At 36.3% G+C, this 20,547-nt stretch overlaps 1 protein-coding gene across 6 annotated transcripts in view; it reads right to left on the reverse strand.

Annotated features, from left to right (window-relative positions):
• NAV3 (neuron navigator 3) overlaps positions 1-20,547 on the reverse strand; it is a 579,712-nt gene that overhangs the window by 79,460 nt on the left and 479,705 nt on the right. For 3 of the 6 annotated variants that reach the window (XM_032393716.1, XM_032393717.1, XM_032393721.1), the window contains 6 exons: positions 11,396-11,528; positions 10,474-10,744; positions 8,823-9,531; positions 6,281-6,769; positions 1,844-1,885; positions 274-434 (listed from right to left, as the gene is read on the reverse strand). In XM_032393716.1, coding sequence (XP_032249607.1) covers positions 274-434; positions 1,844-1,885; positions 6,281-6,769; positions 8,823-9,531; positions 10,474-10,744; positions 11,396-11,528 — 1,805 coding nt within the window. The remainder of the gene's footprint in view (positions 1-273; positions 435-1,843; positions 1,886-6,280; positions 6,770-8,822; positions 9,532-10,473; positions 10,745-11,395; positions 11,529-20,547) is intronic. The other 3 variants (XM_032393719.1, XM_032393718.1, XM_032393720.1) reach the window with 3 other exon arrangements.

Here is a 20,547-nt window from a genome sequence, read left to right on the forward strand (position 1 = left end):
ACCTTTTTATGAGTGAAATGACCTCTCTGTGCCTCTGGATCCTAGACTATAAAATCACAACAGTAGTACCTGTGTCAAGTTGTGGTCATGAGCATAAACTGCATATCATTTGGAAAGTATTCTGTGAATAGCCAGCCATTAAACAAATAAAAGGTACTCTTAAGGTGTCTCTATCTTTTCCTTAAGTGAACACATTTTATGGAGAGATCCCAGCGCTCCCGTGAGGGCAGGTGGTCAAAGGAACAAGACGAAATTATTTTTAGAATATTTTACCCAAGTTGGAAAAGTGATATTTTCCTGTGGCGCAAGATGACATGGCGGAAGGGGAGAGCAGAGGGGACTGGCTGCCAGCATCCTGCAGCCCTCCGGTGGAATGGGAACGCAGCCACTCCTTGCCCTCTTCTTGGTTGGCCTGCCGAGATGATGGGGTGTATCTGCAAAACAGCACAGCTGAGACACTGAAGCACATCTATAAGGGCAAGGCGATACCAGGACAAGAAAACAATTGAGAGGAGCTTACTATTCAGACTGAACAACATTCTCAAACAGATTGAATCTAATTATAATTGCTTAGTTCTTCCAGATGATCTGACACCATCTGTGTGAATCTCACAGGAAAAAAAAAAAAAATAAAGGATTTTGAAAGGAAAATTATGCTTCTGTGAGATATGTAGTTGAAAATCATAAGCAATGAGCAGACAGCCAAGTTAATTGAGAAGGACTCAAAAGCACAGTGCTTGGAAGGATGTGAAAAGGGTGAAGGCACAGACTAAATATGGTAGACAGTGCTAGGCCAGGAGCCAAGGGAACTGGTGTGATGGCCACAGAAAAGCATAGGAAATGGAACACAAATTGACAGATCTTTTTTTTTGAAAAAAAAGGAAAACATTAAAAAAAAAAACACATTTATTTGGTTAAAATGGCACTTGACATCATGTCTAGATTTTTTTTAAAAAGGAAAAAAATGGGTTCACTTTAGTGGAAAATAAATTTCTGAAACAAAATCTTGAAATGGAATAATTGCAAGCTGTTTGTTATTACTAAGGGACTGGCAAGAAAAAGGATAACAGGGAAAGACCTATTTGGCCAGTGCTCATTTTCACCAGAGTAAGTAAATTTTTAACATCAAAGAACAGTTAACTCATTAAGTTCATATGTGTTATACCTCTATTAGTAGTTCATTTTATATCCTCTCCTCAGATAAAAGTGTATAGTAAAGGAAGGCCATGAATTAAATTTTCATTTTAGTTTTTATGATGAACTAAATGATGATTTTGAGATTACTATGTTATACTAGACTAATTCGTATCTAAATTGACTAGCACTCCTGAAAAACTGAAATGAAAACTCTTTTGAGTGTTTACCAAAAGGATTCTTTAAAAATTCATACCTTAATTATAGTATTTGTCCTCTGATGATGAAAATATATTTTCTTTGATTCAAATTAGAGCATCCTTCAACCTTTCAACATTAACTGGCCACATCTGTAGACTATATGGGTTGAGGTTTTGCAAGCATATGCCTCCAAGATGCAAAAGTTAGGGAAGTTAATTTTATTTTAATTTATAGAAGTGAGTTCTGAAATCTACCAAAAATTGCTGCTCCCCAAATAATGATATTAGACTGGATTTAATTTACTTAGTCTTGACCTCTACTGGTATCTCTAACCGGAGGCTTATCTCACTAACTCCTCAGGCCAGAGAAAATAACGGGATTAAAAGTGATGCCATCCTCAACGGCAGATACTTCATTGCAAACAAACAAAGAAAGAGGGAGAGAGACAGCACACAAAGTTTACGTAACAACAGAGAAAGGCAGCAATTGTGCTGAAAGAAATATATACCTTAGTCCCTTTTTGGGTAGTGTATTTCTGTCAAGCTGCATGCTGTTAAAACAAAGAAAACCCCTAAGGACATAATGCAAACAAAACCTCCAAATTACACATCCAACAAAAATGGTTCTTTAAACTTCACAAAATAAAATTTTTTTAACACATATTTAATGCTTAACTTATTGGTAAAGGCCAATCAAAGGTGACCAGATGTCTATTGTTGTAACACATTTGGTGATAATTTAGTGACAGGATTATGAGCAGGTAGATTAAGTCATTTGTTGATATAATTCCCCTGTAGGTTCTATTTACCTACCGCTATGGTAGTTTTTGCTTCCCTGTGCAACTGATTAGACTTTCACTGTGATTTCAAATGCAGGAGAGTCATAGGTGGAAATCAGATAGATCTGCTCTCCCTGAGTTAAAGTGACAACTTCTAATGGGCAGAGGAGATATAAAACACCTTTTAATACTTAATTTTTGTATTCATATTATTTTTAATAAAAACAAAGGCAGATCTATTCCATTTGCATAGAAGAGAAAAAATAATATATAATAAATATCTGCTTGAAACGTAACATTTCTGGTACCATTTATTTAAATATTTAATAGAATTGAACTATGCCATCTTTTGGAAATTCGAAGTTAGGTATTTAAAAGGTTATAAGTTTTATCAGTCTCTATTTTAAAGAATTCTCAACTGGTCATAGAAAGGGATGAAAGGATGTGTCTGGAGAAAATGAGAAGTGGCCTCTCTAAAAACAGAAGAGGGTGTCAACAGCTAAGTGGGACAAGTCTATGGTTTCTGTTATAACTTTTGGCATGTGAATAACCAAAGAATACAATTACTTTGAATTTGAAGAATGATAGCTCTCTTCCAGTAGAACCTCCAATGATCAAAAATAAATACAAAGGATACGCATAATGGGGATGATATAACACAAATGCAAACACATTGACTTGAAAATTAATCACTCAAAACCAAAGCTAAAATGTTTTCTTCTATGTGTACTCCATTATTTAGCACTGCAGTAGAAAGCAACCAAAGACATTATATGACTTTATTTATTGGGAATGTCCACATAAGGTAATTACTCTGCTATGTAGACACCAGTTCTAGTACACATTTTGACTAAATAAGGTTTTTTAATACTGTGCATAAGCAAACAAAAAGGAATCAGATTGAACAAATATGAAAAACCTATAACTATGAACTACAGTTGTGCTAAAGCATTCATAGGGTCACCAGCCATTTTAAAGATTATCTTTTTCATGCGTGCAGATTTATTAAAGCATTGTTTGCCAAAATTATCAATTGTATAAAATGCATATGTTTATATCACGCAGAGAATTTAATGAAAGAAAAATCAGAATACATTTAAATTTACTGATATGTTAAAACTCTAAGTAGAAATATCTGTTTGACTCCGGAAACTAATGACACTTTCCACACACCCTGAAAGGTCACACACTCTTATGCTTGCAAGGGCCAGGCAAGCAGTGGCAAGGAGGGAGAGGGGGATGTCAGCCAACAGTCTGAGGAGGTCAGGCCCTGCCTATTTAAAGCCAACAGATGCTCTGCAGGATTGTGGAGGCAGGGTTCCTCGATCTGATATTTCCAAACAAGCCAGCAATTTGTAAAGTTGGTTACTACTTCAGATTATTTTTAAAGTTTGGTTAGGTTACAAAAAGCAAAACAAACTAAACAAAATAACTGGGAACTGGTTATGGCTCAAGGATCACCAATGATTTGGAGCAGCTAGAGGGAAAATTACTGAAGAACTTTTTGTGATTATTTATTATTTCATGACATTTTAATGAAAAAGGAATTTGAAAAAAGTTAAAATCTATTTAACTATTGATTCAATAATATTAAGATATGAATATATCGATAAAATATTTTGAAATTGTAGACAAACGGGTAAGTCGCGAACTTATACACATCTCTATCATATCACTTTAATTACTTTGCTTACAATATCTGCACGTTAGCACACCCTCTGTCAGGTATGGCTCTTTGGTTTCCTTAGCATTCCCAACATTCCGCTGACTGCTTAATTCTAATTAAGCCCGGATTTCTGTTAGGATCTTATTTCCTCTTCAATAGATCATAAACTTTCTTGAATGTACTTAAAGGATTAGAATAAATTGCTATTGCCTGCATTTTTGTTCCCAAGAAAGAAAAAGTACAACCTCTCATATCAAAAATTATTTTGATCCAGTAATTTCCTGGAACTAATTAATATTTATATCATATATTATACCTATGAAAGTATTTCATTTTTCACACACTTTAATATTCATCAATACATTTCACTAAGAATCAAGGGCAAAATATGCATTTATTTTGAATTAGCCTAAGGTTTACTTTAGAAAAATTGTTTATCTGGCTATTTTTAATACTGGAACACTCCCATTTGTAAAGCCAGCCTATCTCAAAAACTGATCAACAACAAGATTTGCTTAAAGAAAAAAAGTGACTACATATTTGCCAGTGTATTTCTAAGGGAAAATGTATGTTGACTTCTGCTAAAATATAGATAAAGTAAAATATTAACACTGCATTTGTATCTATAAAGCTCAATTTTATACTCTGGTTTGATCTGAAGATTACTTGTTACAAATAGTTACTTGTCTACTTTTCTGATTTTTTAATATCTGAAGACCAGAGAAATAGGTTGATGGCTAAATGGTCAACTTATTGCAGCCATATTGGTGATTAAAAAAAACCAGTAATTTGGAGGGTGACTTGGGTTAATAAATAATGACCTATTTGCAGTGTGGTTATGAATTGTTATTTGGATTCCTCGCATATCAGTATACAATCAAAGATACATTAAAACTATAGGTTGTTAACAGATTTTCAATAGAATTTGATTTACTTGTTATAAGTCTTGAAAATGACATACTGAAGGTGCCCATTTACCTTAAAGTGTGGAAACTCAAATCCAAGGTGCCGTAGGAAGCCTAACTTCTGAGATAAAAACTTAAATGAAATAGTACTTACAACCAATGTTTTCGTGTATGTAGTTGGTCTTTACATATGCTATCTATAATGACAAAACTAGAGGGGACATGGATGCAAACACCTACACGTTAGTCTCTATCTCCCCAGCTGTTTGTCTTGTGTCTCCTGGCCCAGTTTTTTGTTCATGAAGAAAAATATTATTTTGTAATTAGCAGCCCACCATAAGAACTATCAAGCATAAATATTTCAGTTCAAAAATTCTTTTATCGGGGGTTGTCTCATGGGCATGGCTGTCCGTGTCCATGAGGGGGCTGGGAGGTACAGTGGGATGGAAGCAATGGTTTGCATTTCATGAAGGCAAGAGAAACGGAAGAGCAATGGGAAATTTTGGCTTAGGGGACAACTACTGCAATGTGGTGAGAGTCTAGGTAAGAGCTTTAGTCGATGTTTTAAAGATGAATCTGCGAGTAAGGCTGGAAGTCTAGAGAAGAGGTGATATGTCATCCTCAGTAACAGACTGAACAAAAGCTTAGGGAACGATACCAGGCATTTTCAGTGGCCAGTGGTGCTTTCACAAATAACACAACTAAGGCATGTGGCCAAGAGCATTTTTAAAAGCTTTAGGTGTGTCAGGAAACAAATAACATTAAGTTTATCCGGGAAAAGAGGCAATTTCAGGACATATCCCAGGGGGAAAGAGTTAGTACCAAAATACCTGAGAAAGGATTTTTGGGGTGAGAGAATCTAAAGGCATTTTGGTTAACAGTGACACTTTCAGGTAAGTATATTCAGTAAGGAATGCCTCTTTATGTTTTTCATTGTAAGTTAAAAAAAAAAAAAACACACACACACAACTGCTTAAACCAATGGGAAACACCTTGTAATACGATTTATTTTCAAGGGCCTATTAAAAATATCACTAGTGCTATTAATTTTCTCTAAGAATTCATATCTGACAATTGACTTTTTTCTAATTCAACTAGGATTCCCCAGTGATCTTTTTGCTCTTTTCCTACAGAAGTGCTAATAAAGCAAACTTAACATATTGCTCAGAGCATAATTGTAGAACCCATTTAAATTTGGTCTTTAAAAAAGCTCAAATTATCATAAGGAGCTATGTTGTCTTGGAGCTGAGGCCAGATCATTAACACGTCCTGAGAAGACATCATTAAATACATAAACCCATGCTTTGAATTTCATTCAAATTGCCTGTTTGGTACATATGTACGCATTCATATTAAGAAACTTAATTATACAATTATCCTATTCTTCATGGCTTTTTTTTTTTTTTTTCTTCTACGAACTTGGTAGTAAGAGCAAACAAAAGGCCCGGTCTCCTTAATCTTCTATCCCTTCAATTTTATGTTCCTTTGCAGAGTGGCATTCCCACTGACATCAAGGGAATTTGGTGGGGGAGGAGGGTAGGCACAGCGTGGGGAGGATGGCGTGAACACTTCACCGATGCCTCTAGGAAAGCTCACCTTTCTGAGAGAGTAGATCTCACACTACCCGTTCTCATGAGCAGGCTCTGCACCTCGTGAGTGCCTGTGGTCAGTCCAGACAGGGAGCCATGATGGCTGAGGGGGAGGTCAATAGACTCAGAGCTCGTATGGAGGCTAGTCATGGACTGGTAACTCGGAGTGTCCTTGCTGCCGGCAGAGGAACTGCTCAGATTGGCAGCCCACACGAGACCACCTGATGTGAAAGAGTGGACCGACGCTGGGCTGGAAGCCAACGAGTGACTTAAGCTTATAACGTCTGTAGTTAAGTCTGAGGGCTTACTGAAGAGAGGGCTGCTGCTGCCACTTAGCCCACCAGCACTGCCCATGCTGCCCGTACCGGACGACGGTGATTCCAGACTGCCTTGCCGCGCTAATGTGGTACTAGGACTGGGCATTACTGAGGAGGATTTCACACCCTCAGTATTAGGTGCAGAGGCAGATTTGCCACCTGCCTTGGCACCAAACAACCTAAAAGAAAAACAAATAACAACTTCAGTTGTTCCGAGAGACTAATATCCACATTTAATATTTAGGGTTACAGTACACAGAGCCAAGCGTGCTTTGGCGTACCGAGCTACCGAGCACTTCCCGTCTCTGCGTTAATGAACTTCATAAGCTCGCACTTCTTAATCTTGTGCCAAAAAATCTCTCCTATCACCATACGGGTAAGTCGGTACTGGCGGCCACCCAGGGGGTGGGGGGAAAGGGGCAAAACAAAAGCAGATCACACATGAAAAGCCTTGGCTTTCACAGGGTAAGTGATCATGAGAATCTTTCGAGAGAAAATTAAAGCGTTTGAGCACACTTGCTCTTACCTATTTACAGATCCATTATAATGAAACAACTTCTACGCATTCGGTATAGAACACTTAAAATTTGTTTCTTTTCTTTCTTTCTTTTTCTTTTCTTTTTTTTCATTGTAACAGTTTAACTAAAAGGAATGCTTAAGGCAAGGTTTAGGAGGTTCTGTTACATATCTGGTGGCCTGAGTGACGGTCAGAGGGCAGTTGGTTAGAAATAAGACTGGACACTGTTGGCAACATGTTCATTGTGTGCATTTTCCTCAAGAAAGACCAAAGGTTTCGTGTCAGTTGCCAGTGCTATTCAAGTACATATTTATAATAGTGATTTGAAACATGGTTGATGCTAACTCAGATGCTGGAGTTCAGTTCAGAAAACATTTTAGTTTTGTAAATGAAGCAGATGATATCATCGAATTTATGTAAATATGGAAATAAAGTGATATGAAGTAATGGCGTAATGATTACTAACTAATTAAGTTGCAATGAAATCCATATTTCCTAGAGTGAAATATTTCATGACGAATAGGAGAAATTGTTTCATAGGTAATGGGCCACTGGAGGGCACTATTGGCTTTTATTTAAGCAACAGAAATCATTAACTCCCACTACAAGTCATTATTCTTTCCAGTGAGAATCAACATTACAAAAAGCCAATTTTTCAGACTTAATATTTCTACTGAGGAATATAACCTCTCGGTTTTCAAACAATCATGTATCTGAGATTGCTTGAAATGAAAATGTTTCAAGGCCCTTTATTTCCTAGTTATCAAGGTTCTTGGTTTATTCATTGTAATAAAAACAAACATTAAAAATACTTAACATGTAATGGACTATAAATCATACTCTATCATTTCATAGATGAGGAAACAGACCCAGAGAGGTTTAACCATTTGTCCCAAGTTTTTAACGCTATGTATTTTCCTGCCACTTAAAATATATTAGTATTTAAAAACAAGGATATCTCACAGCAGAACTCTACATATTTAGTACCAAAGACAGTCCCTATATAGAAGCCAAGTTATGCTGCTTATCAGAGTCCTTTCAAAGAAAGCTGGTGAAGCTACAAAATCTCGTCCATTCCTGAGTTGTTATCCTATATGAAACATCCAAATGTTTTCAAATTCTGTCCAGGATATCATACCTTGATTTTCATTAATACGTTAAGATATGGTACTGCATCAATCTGTCCAATCTAATCTCGGACAAGGAAAACAATTTCATCTACATTCATGATCATTGACTCACTAAGAGCCAGCAAGATCATAAACACTGGAAATGAATACCCATAGTCACGAAGACCTATTTTGTTTTATTTTTAACTGTGGAAAGGAGAGATGGAAATCTATGGAAACTTTACAAGCGATTACTTTTTTATCACTACCCCTCAGTGTTGCCATCTGCTTTTAAGTTTCTTATAAATGCTGTTTGTGTTGCTAATATTAGAATGATAGTGGGACTGAGAAGTTTGAGCATTTCTCAAAATGAACACCATTTTTGTCCCCCAGCTATCTGTAAGATCAGCTTTTTAAAACTCATGTACTCAGAAACTAAAAGATGCTAAGATATATGAACCTTAGAACATATATTCAGGGCACATATATATATTTAGGATATAGGATTCAGGACACACATAGATTATTTATATTTATTAAACGGTTCTTGTGTATCCTACAGTATAGCATTTTCTATTTTCCCTGCATCATTTCACACATTCTTACCTTCGGAATGTAGGTGAGGCAATGTCAGGATACTTGGATCCTGGCTGCCTGAGCCCTTGGGTCCCACAGGCACTGGCAGAGGTGGGGCTGGATTTGGGGGAACCTGACAAAGAAACGCTCTCTGAATCTGAGACAGCTACTTTTTCCTTTTCCTTGTCCGTCTGGTTGACAGTGACGGGGCTCGAGCGCCCTGACCCAATCTTAGTGGGTTCTCTGAGTTTCGAGGTGGAGGCACCAGCCGACTTGCTGCTGACGTTGGAATCGATACTGCTGGTGCTGGACCTGTGGCCGCCTCGGCCGGGGATGCCGCTGGTGCTGGATTTTGAAGGGCGGGGCAGGCTGCGGTACTGGAGGGAGGTCTTGGAGCTCACGTGCCCCACACCATCATCCTGATTCTGGGATCCGTCCAGACTGGTTTTTCTCCCTGCATTTGACTTCCCACCAATGGCAGCAGATTTGGGAATTTTACCCAGGGTGGCCGACCCACTTGTTATTGTCGCTCCGCTGCTTGTGATCATAGTAGATGACCCTACTCCGCTTGGTTTCTTAAATCCAAAAGAGCCGGGAGCAGTGGATCTTCCGATGCCTGAGGGGGGCTTTTTCCCCTCATCTCCACTGCTTTTGCCTGCATCTGAAGGAGACCTCTGTAGAGACGATCCTTTCAGGGGAGTTTTGCCTTTCTCAGAAGCTTTGGCATCATCAGTTTTCCCTAATGAATGAGAAATACACAAATATACATGCCTGCACATTTTGATTAACACAGTAATTCTTCTTTAAACGACATGTAAAAATGTGAATACATCTTTATATTACTTCAGTTCCTAACTATTTATTTAGATCTCAATAGGTATGTGCTTTAGTATATTGAGAGGATTGCGTACAAAGCTATAAAAACATGGTTCTTAGAGGAAATGTGACGAGTAATGAAGGAGATAAAATGAAAGCACATATTTTTGCAGTTTGTTACTGTCTTATATCTCACAACTCTCTTCCTTTATCAGGATAGCACTTAATCTTATCAAGCTAAGTGCTAGAAAAAGAATTCATTTGAATATCTAGTAAGATGCTTCTATTTAGAGTCCCCTGGTACAACACTACTTAAGTGGCACTATTTAAAATTAGGCACCATTTTAAAAATAGGGAAAGAATCTTAAAAAAAAAGATGGTACAATTTGGCAGAAGTCTTTCACTCTCTTCTTTCATAAAGTATAATTCACAAATGATGTTTTAAATCTCCAGCATTCCAACCCATTACATTAGTGTGATTACTCTTGCCTCTCAGTGGTGGTAGTGAAAATTAGTGGCATACTTAACATAAATATTCCAAACTTTCATAAGGAAGGCAGAAGGAAAGCAATCTTATTTTTATTAAGCAGACTTCTTTTATTTCCACATGAACAGAAATGACTATGGCAGAATAAAGACACTCAATAGCCCCAAATTATAATGGTGCTCTCTGGAGAATGCCTAGATTGTTACATTCATGTGGACTTACATGGTAAAGTGTGTGAAATTTACATGGGAAAGAATAACTACACAGAGAAGAATATGATTTAATTAAAAATAAAGCTATTATTAAAGAGAACAAAGATGGAATGGAAACCATAAATTAAAACACTTTTGCATAACAGCTGTGAAGTGACAAGCCTACCCGGGGTCTTGAGTGCACTCGTTCCAGGTTTCTGTCTAGATGGCGCTCCTCCTTGGGCAGACATGCCCCTCCTCCAGGAACCTGTCTGTGAGATGGACAGGGAGGCTTTCTGCCCTGTCTTCTCGGGGTCTTCAGGAAGTCCGGAGGAAACACCCTTCCACTTGCCAGCGCCATCCCCATGGCTGTCGAAGTCCTCTTCTGTTTTTTTCAGCTCCTCAGTAGTATCCCATGTCTCGTCTGTTGTAGAACGTTTCTCTGAATCTGTCTTCAGCTATGAGGAAAATATTACAAAGAAACTTTGGGCAGAAAAATCTATAAAGTGTGAATAGGTCTTGGAATGTACCTTCAGATAACTGGTTAAAAAAAAAAAAAAAGCAGCACTGATTTATATTTGAAAAGAATTCCAAAGACTCCTATTTTTATCTATGTCTTCATTTAAGTTTCGTTAATTTTAGCCACATAATTCTCACTTGCACATATTAGAGAATGTCAGAATAAATACGTGCAGAAAACCCCAATTAAATACTACATAGCAGAAGGAATTTTCTATGTCAAATTTAACAAGGGAAAGGAGGACAAGATAAAACTTAATTATCTAATATTCATTCTTGATTTACCATTTCTCAAGAGATGTAGTAATTTATTTCAGAGATCAATATAAAATTAATCAAGAACTATCTAAAATGAGACTATTAAAATAATTTTTAGGGTTAAAAATATCAATGTTATAAAAAGAGATATGGTACAATAAGTCTTTCTGGGTTGGCTTGTAATCAATAGAAAAAAACACACATACACAAGCTGCTTCTGTTTATACAATTATATCAGATTCAGAGGCCGTGCTATATTTTAATCTAAGATAAAATAGTTTGAGGAAAAAACCCGGGAGAAGCACTGGAGAAAGAAAGCAGGCAATTCTCACCTGGGTGCTCTTCCTGGAGGGGACAGTGATGTTGGAGTAAGAGCTGACCGAGGACGTGGTGTTCAAGTCGTCGGTGCTGATGTTATCAAGGGTGTCACTGAGACCACTACTCACAGAGCTGCTGTCATCCCAGCTAAAGGCAAGACACACAGCATCAATGAACCAAACACAGGATGCACAAGACAAGTTGCCTATATTTCCATGTAACATTTATCATGTATTGGGAAGATAATCCTCATTTTTTTACTCTCATGATGAAAAATTATTGACTTTCCATTTTAGGAAAATCATATTAAATAAGAATTGAATGCAGGCCTGAGGATAACCTTATCTGATATTTGCAAAGAATCAGTGTCTAGTGCAGGTCTAGGCTCCAGGGGAGTATCTATAAAATGAATGAAAACACTGCTACAGATACTGCATGGTATCAGGAAAGAATAAAACCACCAATGACTTCCCCCCCCCCCCCCCCCCCGAAAAAGCAACATAGCATATAAGAATTCATTCTTTGTTCTGAAAGTTAAAAAAAAAAACAAAAACAAAAAACCAACAGCTGTTCTTTAGTTAGGAATCAGAAGTCATTCCTCGTTCTTTCTCCTACCTTAGTAGCTACTAATGATTCACCAACTCTTGAACTTTGAGTTTCATTTCTATCGTATCATCACTCCTGCCATACCTCACAGTTTCTGGCCTGGACAATAAAGAATAACCTCTTATTTGGCCTTTCTGACTTTAGTCTTTCTCAATACAACTTTATTGCTAAATTTGGGTCAGTGATGAAAATGATCAAAAATTCACATCGGGCCATCTCACTTCGCTTCTTCAGAGACTTCTCTTTATCAGAGCCATAGATTCCAAAATAGAATTCACCTGCCTCACAGGATGAACAAGGCAATCCACCGGGGCATAAGAAAAAATATTTGAAATTCTGAATATATTTGTTTTTAATCTAAAGAAGAAAAAATAAAATAGGCTATATTGATATTCATGTATAGGCTAATGTGTGCACTCTCATTTAGTCAACGTGTCAGATGATGCAGAAGTAACATAGGATAAGCAGGGTAACTTGAATGAGAATGGCAGCTCCACAGTTCAAAGGGGTGGGACACAGTTCTCTCATTTACTGGCTGGTTCTCAGTCTATTGTGATGTACTGCTGCTTACCTGTGCTCTGTTAAACAAATTCATGCACATGGGATACATATATTAGATACAGACAAAAGTTAAGTTTCATAAAATGGATAAGTGCCGTTAAAAACCTAGTGCAAACAATCCATACATTAAGGGAATATCCTTAATGAAAGCATAAGCAAACCACAGAGGAAGAGTGGTGAACTGATAGTTTGCCTCCTCTGGTATGTGTGCTTTATGAGTTGTATCGTAAATTCAAAATAATAGTGATATGCTGAGATCACATATGAAACCAATAAGAAATGCAATTATCAAGAAGAAAATAAAATTTGAATTTATAGCAAATAGTGTTAATAATGATCCCTCCCTAGCTGTATATTTTGTTTGTAATATTAGCTACTGATAGCATAATCCAGTTAAAAGTGGGCAGAAGATATGAAGAGACATTTCTCCAAAGACATGCTGATGGCCAACAAACACATAAAAAGATGCTCATCATCACTTATCATCAGGGAAATGCATATCAAAACTACAATGAGATATCACCTCATACCTGTTAGAATGGCTAAAATCAACAACACAAGAAACAAGTGTTGACAAGGATGTGGAGAAAAAGGAACCCTCGTGCACTGTTGGTGGGAATGCAAACTGGTGCAGCCACTCTGGAAAACAGTATGGAGGTTCCTCAAAGAGTTAAAAATAGAGCTACCCTACGCCAAGTAAAATAAGTCAGAGAAAGACAAATACCGTATGATTTCACTCATATGTGGACTTTAAGAGACAAAACAAATGAGCAAAGGGGGAAAAGAGAGAGAGATTAGACAGACAAACCATGAAACAGACTTTTAACTATAGAGAGCAAACTGATGGTTATCAGAGGGGAGGTGGATAGGGGTACGCATGACACAGGTGATGAGGAGTAACAAGGACACTTGTGATGAGCAGCAGGTGATGTATGGAAGTGTTGAATCATGTACTGTACACCTGAAACTAATGTACCACTGTATATTAACTAACTGGAATTAAAATAAAAACTTCAAAAAACCGTAATTTTCCTTAAATTTTAAAATCAAGCATTATTTCTCTCTTCTTCCTCTGGATTCCAAAATCTTTCTCCTAATACTGAAACTGCTTTTAGAAAGGTCAATAAATCCATGAATTGATTTATGCTGTATTTTTGCATATATCACCTGTTATATCCATTTTTTATGCCTTTCTATATCCTCGATCATCATCTGGATTACCTGAAGTCAGGCGTTGTATTTCATTTATCTTTATAATCCTAGCATATACCATGGTGTCTACTGCTAAATAGACGACTAGTAGGTGTTTATTAAATAATGAAACAATTTTACTTTTGAAAATGCTGCTTCTATCCAGTAATGTTAAGTTAAATTGAATCCAATAATAAATGTAGACTTTGAGGAAAATTTGTTCAATATATTTCTTTGCTAAACAAACTTAAAGGGACAAATTTTGATTGATGACATTATTTTCCTAATCTATCCTGTGATTTTGACTTTCATCTTTGATTCTGTGGATACCAGAATTCTCCCTGGCTAGGATGCAATTAATCTTGTTTATTATGGGACACTTAAGTTGAAAAAGCTTCATAAAAATAGGGTTTTTTTACTGAAAAAAAAAGATAATTTACTCACATAATTAACTCTGAGGTCTCAAGCCTCATCAATATATTTTCTTCATCCTTTCATTTTTAATTTCATTAAGATGTGTTAAGAATTCTTGATGATATTCTTTATAAAAGGGCAACTCTTTTTCTCCTCCAAGTTACAGATCTGTCACTCTGCTAAATTTTTCTCAACAATCTAGGACAGCTCAGTACATTACAGATCTGTGGATCTTACCCACATAGATTGCATTTACACATTGGATTGTTTCCAGTTTTTAAATACTATGAATAAAACTGTTAAGAACATTCTCATATATTCTACTTATGTGACATTTTAGAACAGGCAAAACAACAGATATGTAGGATGATCAGCGATGGCCAGTGGTCAGAAGTATGCGAAGATTTGTAGTGGCCATACATGACTTGATGCTTATATTGAAACTCAGAACTGTAGGGAAAAAATTATTACTCTGTTAAAAACCAAAAATGTAGCCAGTTAGCCTGTTGGCAAATTACAATTTAGGTATACACTAGGTAACTAACTATTCCAAGAATAGAATGATTTTTTGGCATACCTTTTATGGTGTGTATTTAAATGTTCAATAACTCAATGGGGCTAGGGATCTATTTTATTTATCTGGTCATGCATTTGAAGCTCTGACCTCCATATGCACCTCTGGATTCAAGCAGAAGTAGCCCTGCTTGAAAACAAATGTATTATATATTCAATGTCTTCTTTTTCTTCCTGCTTTTTATAATGAAGAATTCTGAAATATTAACTAAATTATTATTATTATTATTAGAGAGAGAGAGAGCAGGGGAAAGGGAAAGAGACTCTTAAGCAAACTCCATGCCCAGCACAGAGCCCAACACGGGGCTCAATCTCACAACCCTGAGATCATGACCCGAGCTGAAATCAAGAGTCAGATGCCCAGCCAACAGTTAAAATAAGTTTGCAGATTTAAAACTAATTCCAGAGGAAAAGGCTAGTTTTCAACACAGTCCTATTTTTGGTGTAGTAGCAGTTCATGTAACAGGTACTCAGCCAGGCTCTACAATAGTTCATATTGCCAGGTCAACTCTCCTACTTCTACATGAACAAGTAAAACAGAGGTTTTCTTTCAATAAATAATTCCTGTACTTCAGGCATTCAATAGGAACCTCAATCTCAATTTGATAGCTCATTAAATATTCCATTAATGAAATAAATGAACATGCATATTACTACCGATTCCTCTAGAAGTAGTTTTCCAACCCTAATTCAATTCCAATTACGAGAATGTTGTGTAAAAAGTTCTGGATAAGTTCATTCTTTCTAAGGGAATAGTAGACAACATTTGCATAACAAAATGAAAGCACCACTTTAAAAATTATCCTATTCCAGGATAGCTTTGTTTTGTATTTCCATTATTTATGGCAATTTAAATAATACACATAAGGAGATACAGATAGCTTTAAATATATATATTTAGACACAATGACATCTGCAATGATAATTTTAAAAATATGAAGAATCAGCTGTCTAGACTTTGCGCTTTGGCACCAATATGTTAAATCAATTAATTTCTCCTCAAAACTAAATAAACACAAAACCACTTAGACTTAGGCCATACTTTTTTTTTTTTTTAAATCATCAAACACAATGCACTACCTGTCAAGTTTGAGCATTGCAACTACTGAAGTATAAATTCTGTATTACTTCAGGGTCATTGGCAGAAAGCAATGTAGTGTATTTCAGCAAAGATTTATTCAGCATTTTCCTGGAAAAATATTTTATTATCAAGAAAAAAAGAGCAAATCATTAAAAGAGACTTCTGTATTGGAAAAACCTAAGTATATAACAACATCAGCATGTTAAAAACAATTTTACAATTTTATGTTAAAAATATTCTTTTGGGGAGCCTGGGTGGCTCAGTTTGTTAAGTGTCTGACCTTGATTGTGGCTCAGGTCATGAGGAATGTATGTATTCTCCTCAAATTATAAAATGTATATGGTTTTTAATTGCAGGATTTTTTTTTTTTTAGTTTTAGCTTATACCTTCAAAAGTGTTTTTCTTTTCTTTTCTTTTTTTTTTTTTTAAAGATTTCATCCATTTATTTGTCAGAGAGAGAGAGCACAAGCAGGGGGAGCGGCAGGCAGAGGGAGAAGTAGGCTCCCCCCGCTGAGCAAGGAACCCAATGTGGGACTTGATCCTAGGACTCTGGGACCATGCCCTGAACTGAAGGCAGATGCTTAACTGACTGAGCCACCCAGGCTGTCTCACCTTCAAAGGTGTTTCATCCTGCCAGTGTTCATTAACTATGCAATATAGTAGAGTTTGAGTAGCAGGTTTAGAATCCAGTTGAAATGTCCTTTTCTCTATGAATCCTCTCATGAAATCCAAGGAAACTAATTCTTCCACGTCTGTGTTTACTACTAGCACGCTTCCATTGTACTGCAGTTTATCGGCTCACAAAGCTATTTTAGCCACAGGATCATGGTTGAGGGCAAAGCGAGTGGCTTGTCTCTGGGAGTCCCAGTGCCCAGGTTGGCATCTGGCCCATGACAGGTTCTCCACATTTGCGAAATAAATCAAGAAATGATCTAGTCTTACATAGTCACAATCTATAGCCTTCATCTGATTCATTCACTCATCCCAACCCTTAAATGGACAAATAATTTTGAATTGTAGTAAAAAAATCAATGGGAAAAAGTGAGAGAAAAACCAGTGAGAGGGAGCTGCTAAGTTTGGGTGAAGAAAGAACCATCTCTTTGAGGAGGTAATTTTAAATAAGCATTATGCAGACAAGCGAAGGGTGAAGAGAGGCCATCTGTGAAAGTGGTGGAGGAGAGAGCATTAAAGGAAGAGGAAACAACAAGTGTCAAGACCCGGAAGCAACAAAGGTCAAGGTACAGCAGGCAAGAGGAAATGTGGAAATTCTGAGATTGCCAAAGTAGGCAGGGCTAGCCCCTGAGGGAATCTTACAGGCAATGTGGAGAAATTTGACTTCCTTAGAGGCACAATAAAAACTCATCCAATAGTTTTAAGCGGTAAAATGACATGAGGATATATATTTTAAAAAGTATTTTAGTATTATGAATGTACTGGAGGTAAGGAAGAGTGGAAGCAGGAAGCTCAATGAGGAAGCTATTGTGACATTCTTGTTTCTGACCAGGGGATACACTTAAATTAAAAGAAGGCACTTTCAAGATATATTCGGAGGTAGAAATGGTAGGATTTGCTCTTGGTTGGTGTGACATAATAATAAATATATATTTGGTCTCTTTCTTGGATTCCTGAGACAGAGCTCCTAAAACTTTTATAATTTCTTGAGTGATAAGGGTACTAAGATCATCTCTTGTTCTAATATTTGGTCTTCAACCCCAGTACCTAACATAGGGCTCCTAAATCTCTTGGAATTTCCTGAGTGATAGGAGCATCTTTTGTTCTAATGAGGGAACTCTTGATTGGCTCCAGATAGCCCACTCATTTTTTTTTTACCCCAATTCATAATCATTTGCACATTTAAGTGTTAGAATGAGTGAATGAATTACAGTTCAGGCCTTACTTTGTGACTATATAAGACTAGATCATTTATCAATTTATCCCACACCTCTATCCTCTGGGATGGGAGAGAGGCAGAAGATTCAGTTAATAATGCATCGTGCCTATGTGATGAAGCTTCCATAAAAATCTATAAATTATAAGGTTTGGAGAGCTTCCAGGATGGTGAACACATGGAGGTGTTGGTAGCCTGGTGCGCCTGGGAGAGGGCATGGGAGTTCTATGCTCCTTCTCTATATTTTGCCCTATGTACCTCCACAATTGGCTGTTCAGGTGATGTTCAGTATCTTTTATCATATTCTTTATAATAAATCAGTAAATGTAAATAGGTGCTACCCTGAGTTTTGTGAGGCATTTTAGCAAATTATCAAATGTGGAGGGAGTCATGGGAATGCCCAATTTATAGCCGGTACGTCAAAAATACAGGAGGCTTAGACTTGCAATTGGTATCTGAAGTGCGGGAAGTCTTATGGGACTGAGCCCTTAACTTATGGGATCTGATGCTCACTCCAGGTAGTCAGTGCCAGAAATGGGTTGAATTAAATTGTAGGACAGGCAGCTGGGATGAGAGAATTGGTTGCTGTGGGAAAAGCCCCAAACATTTGGTGTCAGAAGCATTCCACAAGTAGAGATTTTTTTAGTTTTCTTTTAGTTGGAATGTGTAAAAGAGGAAAAAAAAAAAAAAGACTTGAGATCTCTTGCGTTCTTTCCACTGTCAATAGAGGCATGAATGCATTTTTGGAAAAGTAAAGAATTCATCTATAGGATTCAAAACATAATTTTAATCCCAAATTCAGTTTGCACTTAGTAACATTAGTTTCACATACCAAGGGAAACTGTTAGGGGTTTACTGTATCATAATTTAAGTGTATAACTCTCGATAAACTGGCAATTCATGTAAACAGAAAGTTAAAATCTTTCCATTTTCATTATTTTTAGTATGCACAAAATGCTATGTATTTATCCATGAACCATTTATAAAGACTACATTAATACCATGTGAGTTTTGGGTAAGGAGAGCAATCAATAAACTCCATGCACTGAACTTTTCATTCCCTTTTCTTTTCTCTAGAAAACAAATAATGAAGATTTATTCTATTATAGCATCAGATAAAGTAAGATAAATGAAAAATGAAAAGCCCTTGTTCTTTATAAAAGAAAGCCCTAGGTAGATTCAGTTAAATGTGATGAAGGATGTTAGTGTGAAATGAATTTATGCAGTCAGGCAGATTTTTATGTTTTAATGATATCTGAGGCAGATAAGAAACATCTATTTTTGTTTTTATTATAATATGAGCTGAAATCACAAGAGATAAAATGATCTTACTTAAAATTAAATTACTTTGCTGAAACACATTACTATAACAATGCTTATTGTAATTTTGCTAGCTTCTTCCAGTGTTCATTTTCATGATGCTGTTATATGGTTGCAATAGGTACAAGTTTATTTAAAAGTTTCTGTTAGTGATAAGCTGAGAATATAACATATGACATGAAAGTTAACTCAAGGATTCATTAAGGTCCATCGGCATCCTTAAATATCTTATATTAATTTAAAAGCTAATATGTGCTCATTGTGGAAAACTAGGCAGTCCATACATATATAAAAGAGACAGAGAAATCATCTGCAATCTCACCCAGAAGTGATCACCATTAACATTTTGATGATTTCTGTCCATTCATTTTCTGGATGCATTATATGAACAGATACCAACTTACCTGGTTGAGACCTTGCTGATTATGTGTCTGTTATTCATTATTCACTTATTTTTTATGACATTGTCATGATTTTTAATGTCCTTAAAATCTTTCTGACATAATGATATCACACGAATTATTATATATTTAGCCATTTCTGTTTTAGGAAATATGAAATACTTTATAATTTTCTTACTCTTCTAAGTAATACCACAATGAATACCTTTGTACATTTCTGTTTACATCAAAGGTTACATTCAAGATTATTTTCCCAGCATAAATTCCTAGAAAGAGAATTAGTGATTCAGAGGATATAAACATTTGAAATACTGCATGCACCCTAACAGCTGAAGAACACATCATTTTCTATTCTCGCCAGTCATACAACAGTCCTAAACCTACCAAATCCTAGGTAGTTTCAGGTAACGTGGTTTTCTTCAGTAATTTGAAAATTGCTCAATCTACATTGATTAAATTGTGAGATTAAATTTTCTATAAGTTTATTGGCTATTTTTATACCCATAAATTGCCTATGTCCTTCGTGTATTTTTTTAACAGTTTAACTTATTTTTATTAGATTTTTTTTTTTTTTAAAGATTTTATTTATTTATTTGACAGAGAGAGACACAGCGAGAGGGGGAACACAAGCAGGGGGAGTGGGAGAGGGAGAAGCAGGCTTCCCGCGGAGCAGGGAGCCCGATGCGGGGCTCGATCCCAGGACGCTGCGATCATGACCTGAGCCGAAGGCAGACGCTTAACGACTGAGCCACCCAGGCGCCCCTAGATTTTTATATATATAAATTGTTTCAAATATTTTCCCTTCTATTTCTTGGCTTTTACTTTTATTAGTGATAATTTATTCATTTTTTTTAACTTTTTTGGATATTTTAATATATAAGTTTCAAAAATATTTTAGCCAACTCCATGAATCTTGGTTCTATAATATCTTCTCCCAAGAAATTTTGCATATATAATTTGATTTCTCTTCCTTTCCCTTCTCTGATATTCCATTTTTGTGGTAAGGTGAGAAACTCTGATAACTATTTCTTTCTACTTATTATTATGGTTCACTTATCAATTCTTAATATATGAGACATACCAGGGTATTTTTTAATGATTATCAAATACATTCCACTGACCTATTTATTG

The sequence above is a fragment of the Phoca vitulina genome, unplaced genomic scaffold (assembly GCF_004348235.1).
Source record: "Phoca vitulina isolate PV1807 unplaced genomic scaffold, GSC_HSeal_1.0 scaffold76, whole genome shotgun sequence".
NCBI classification, from domain to species: Eukaryota; Metazoa; Chordata; class Mammalia; order Carnivora; family Phocidae; genus Phoca; species Phoca vitulina.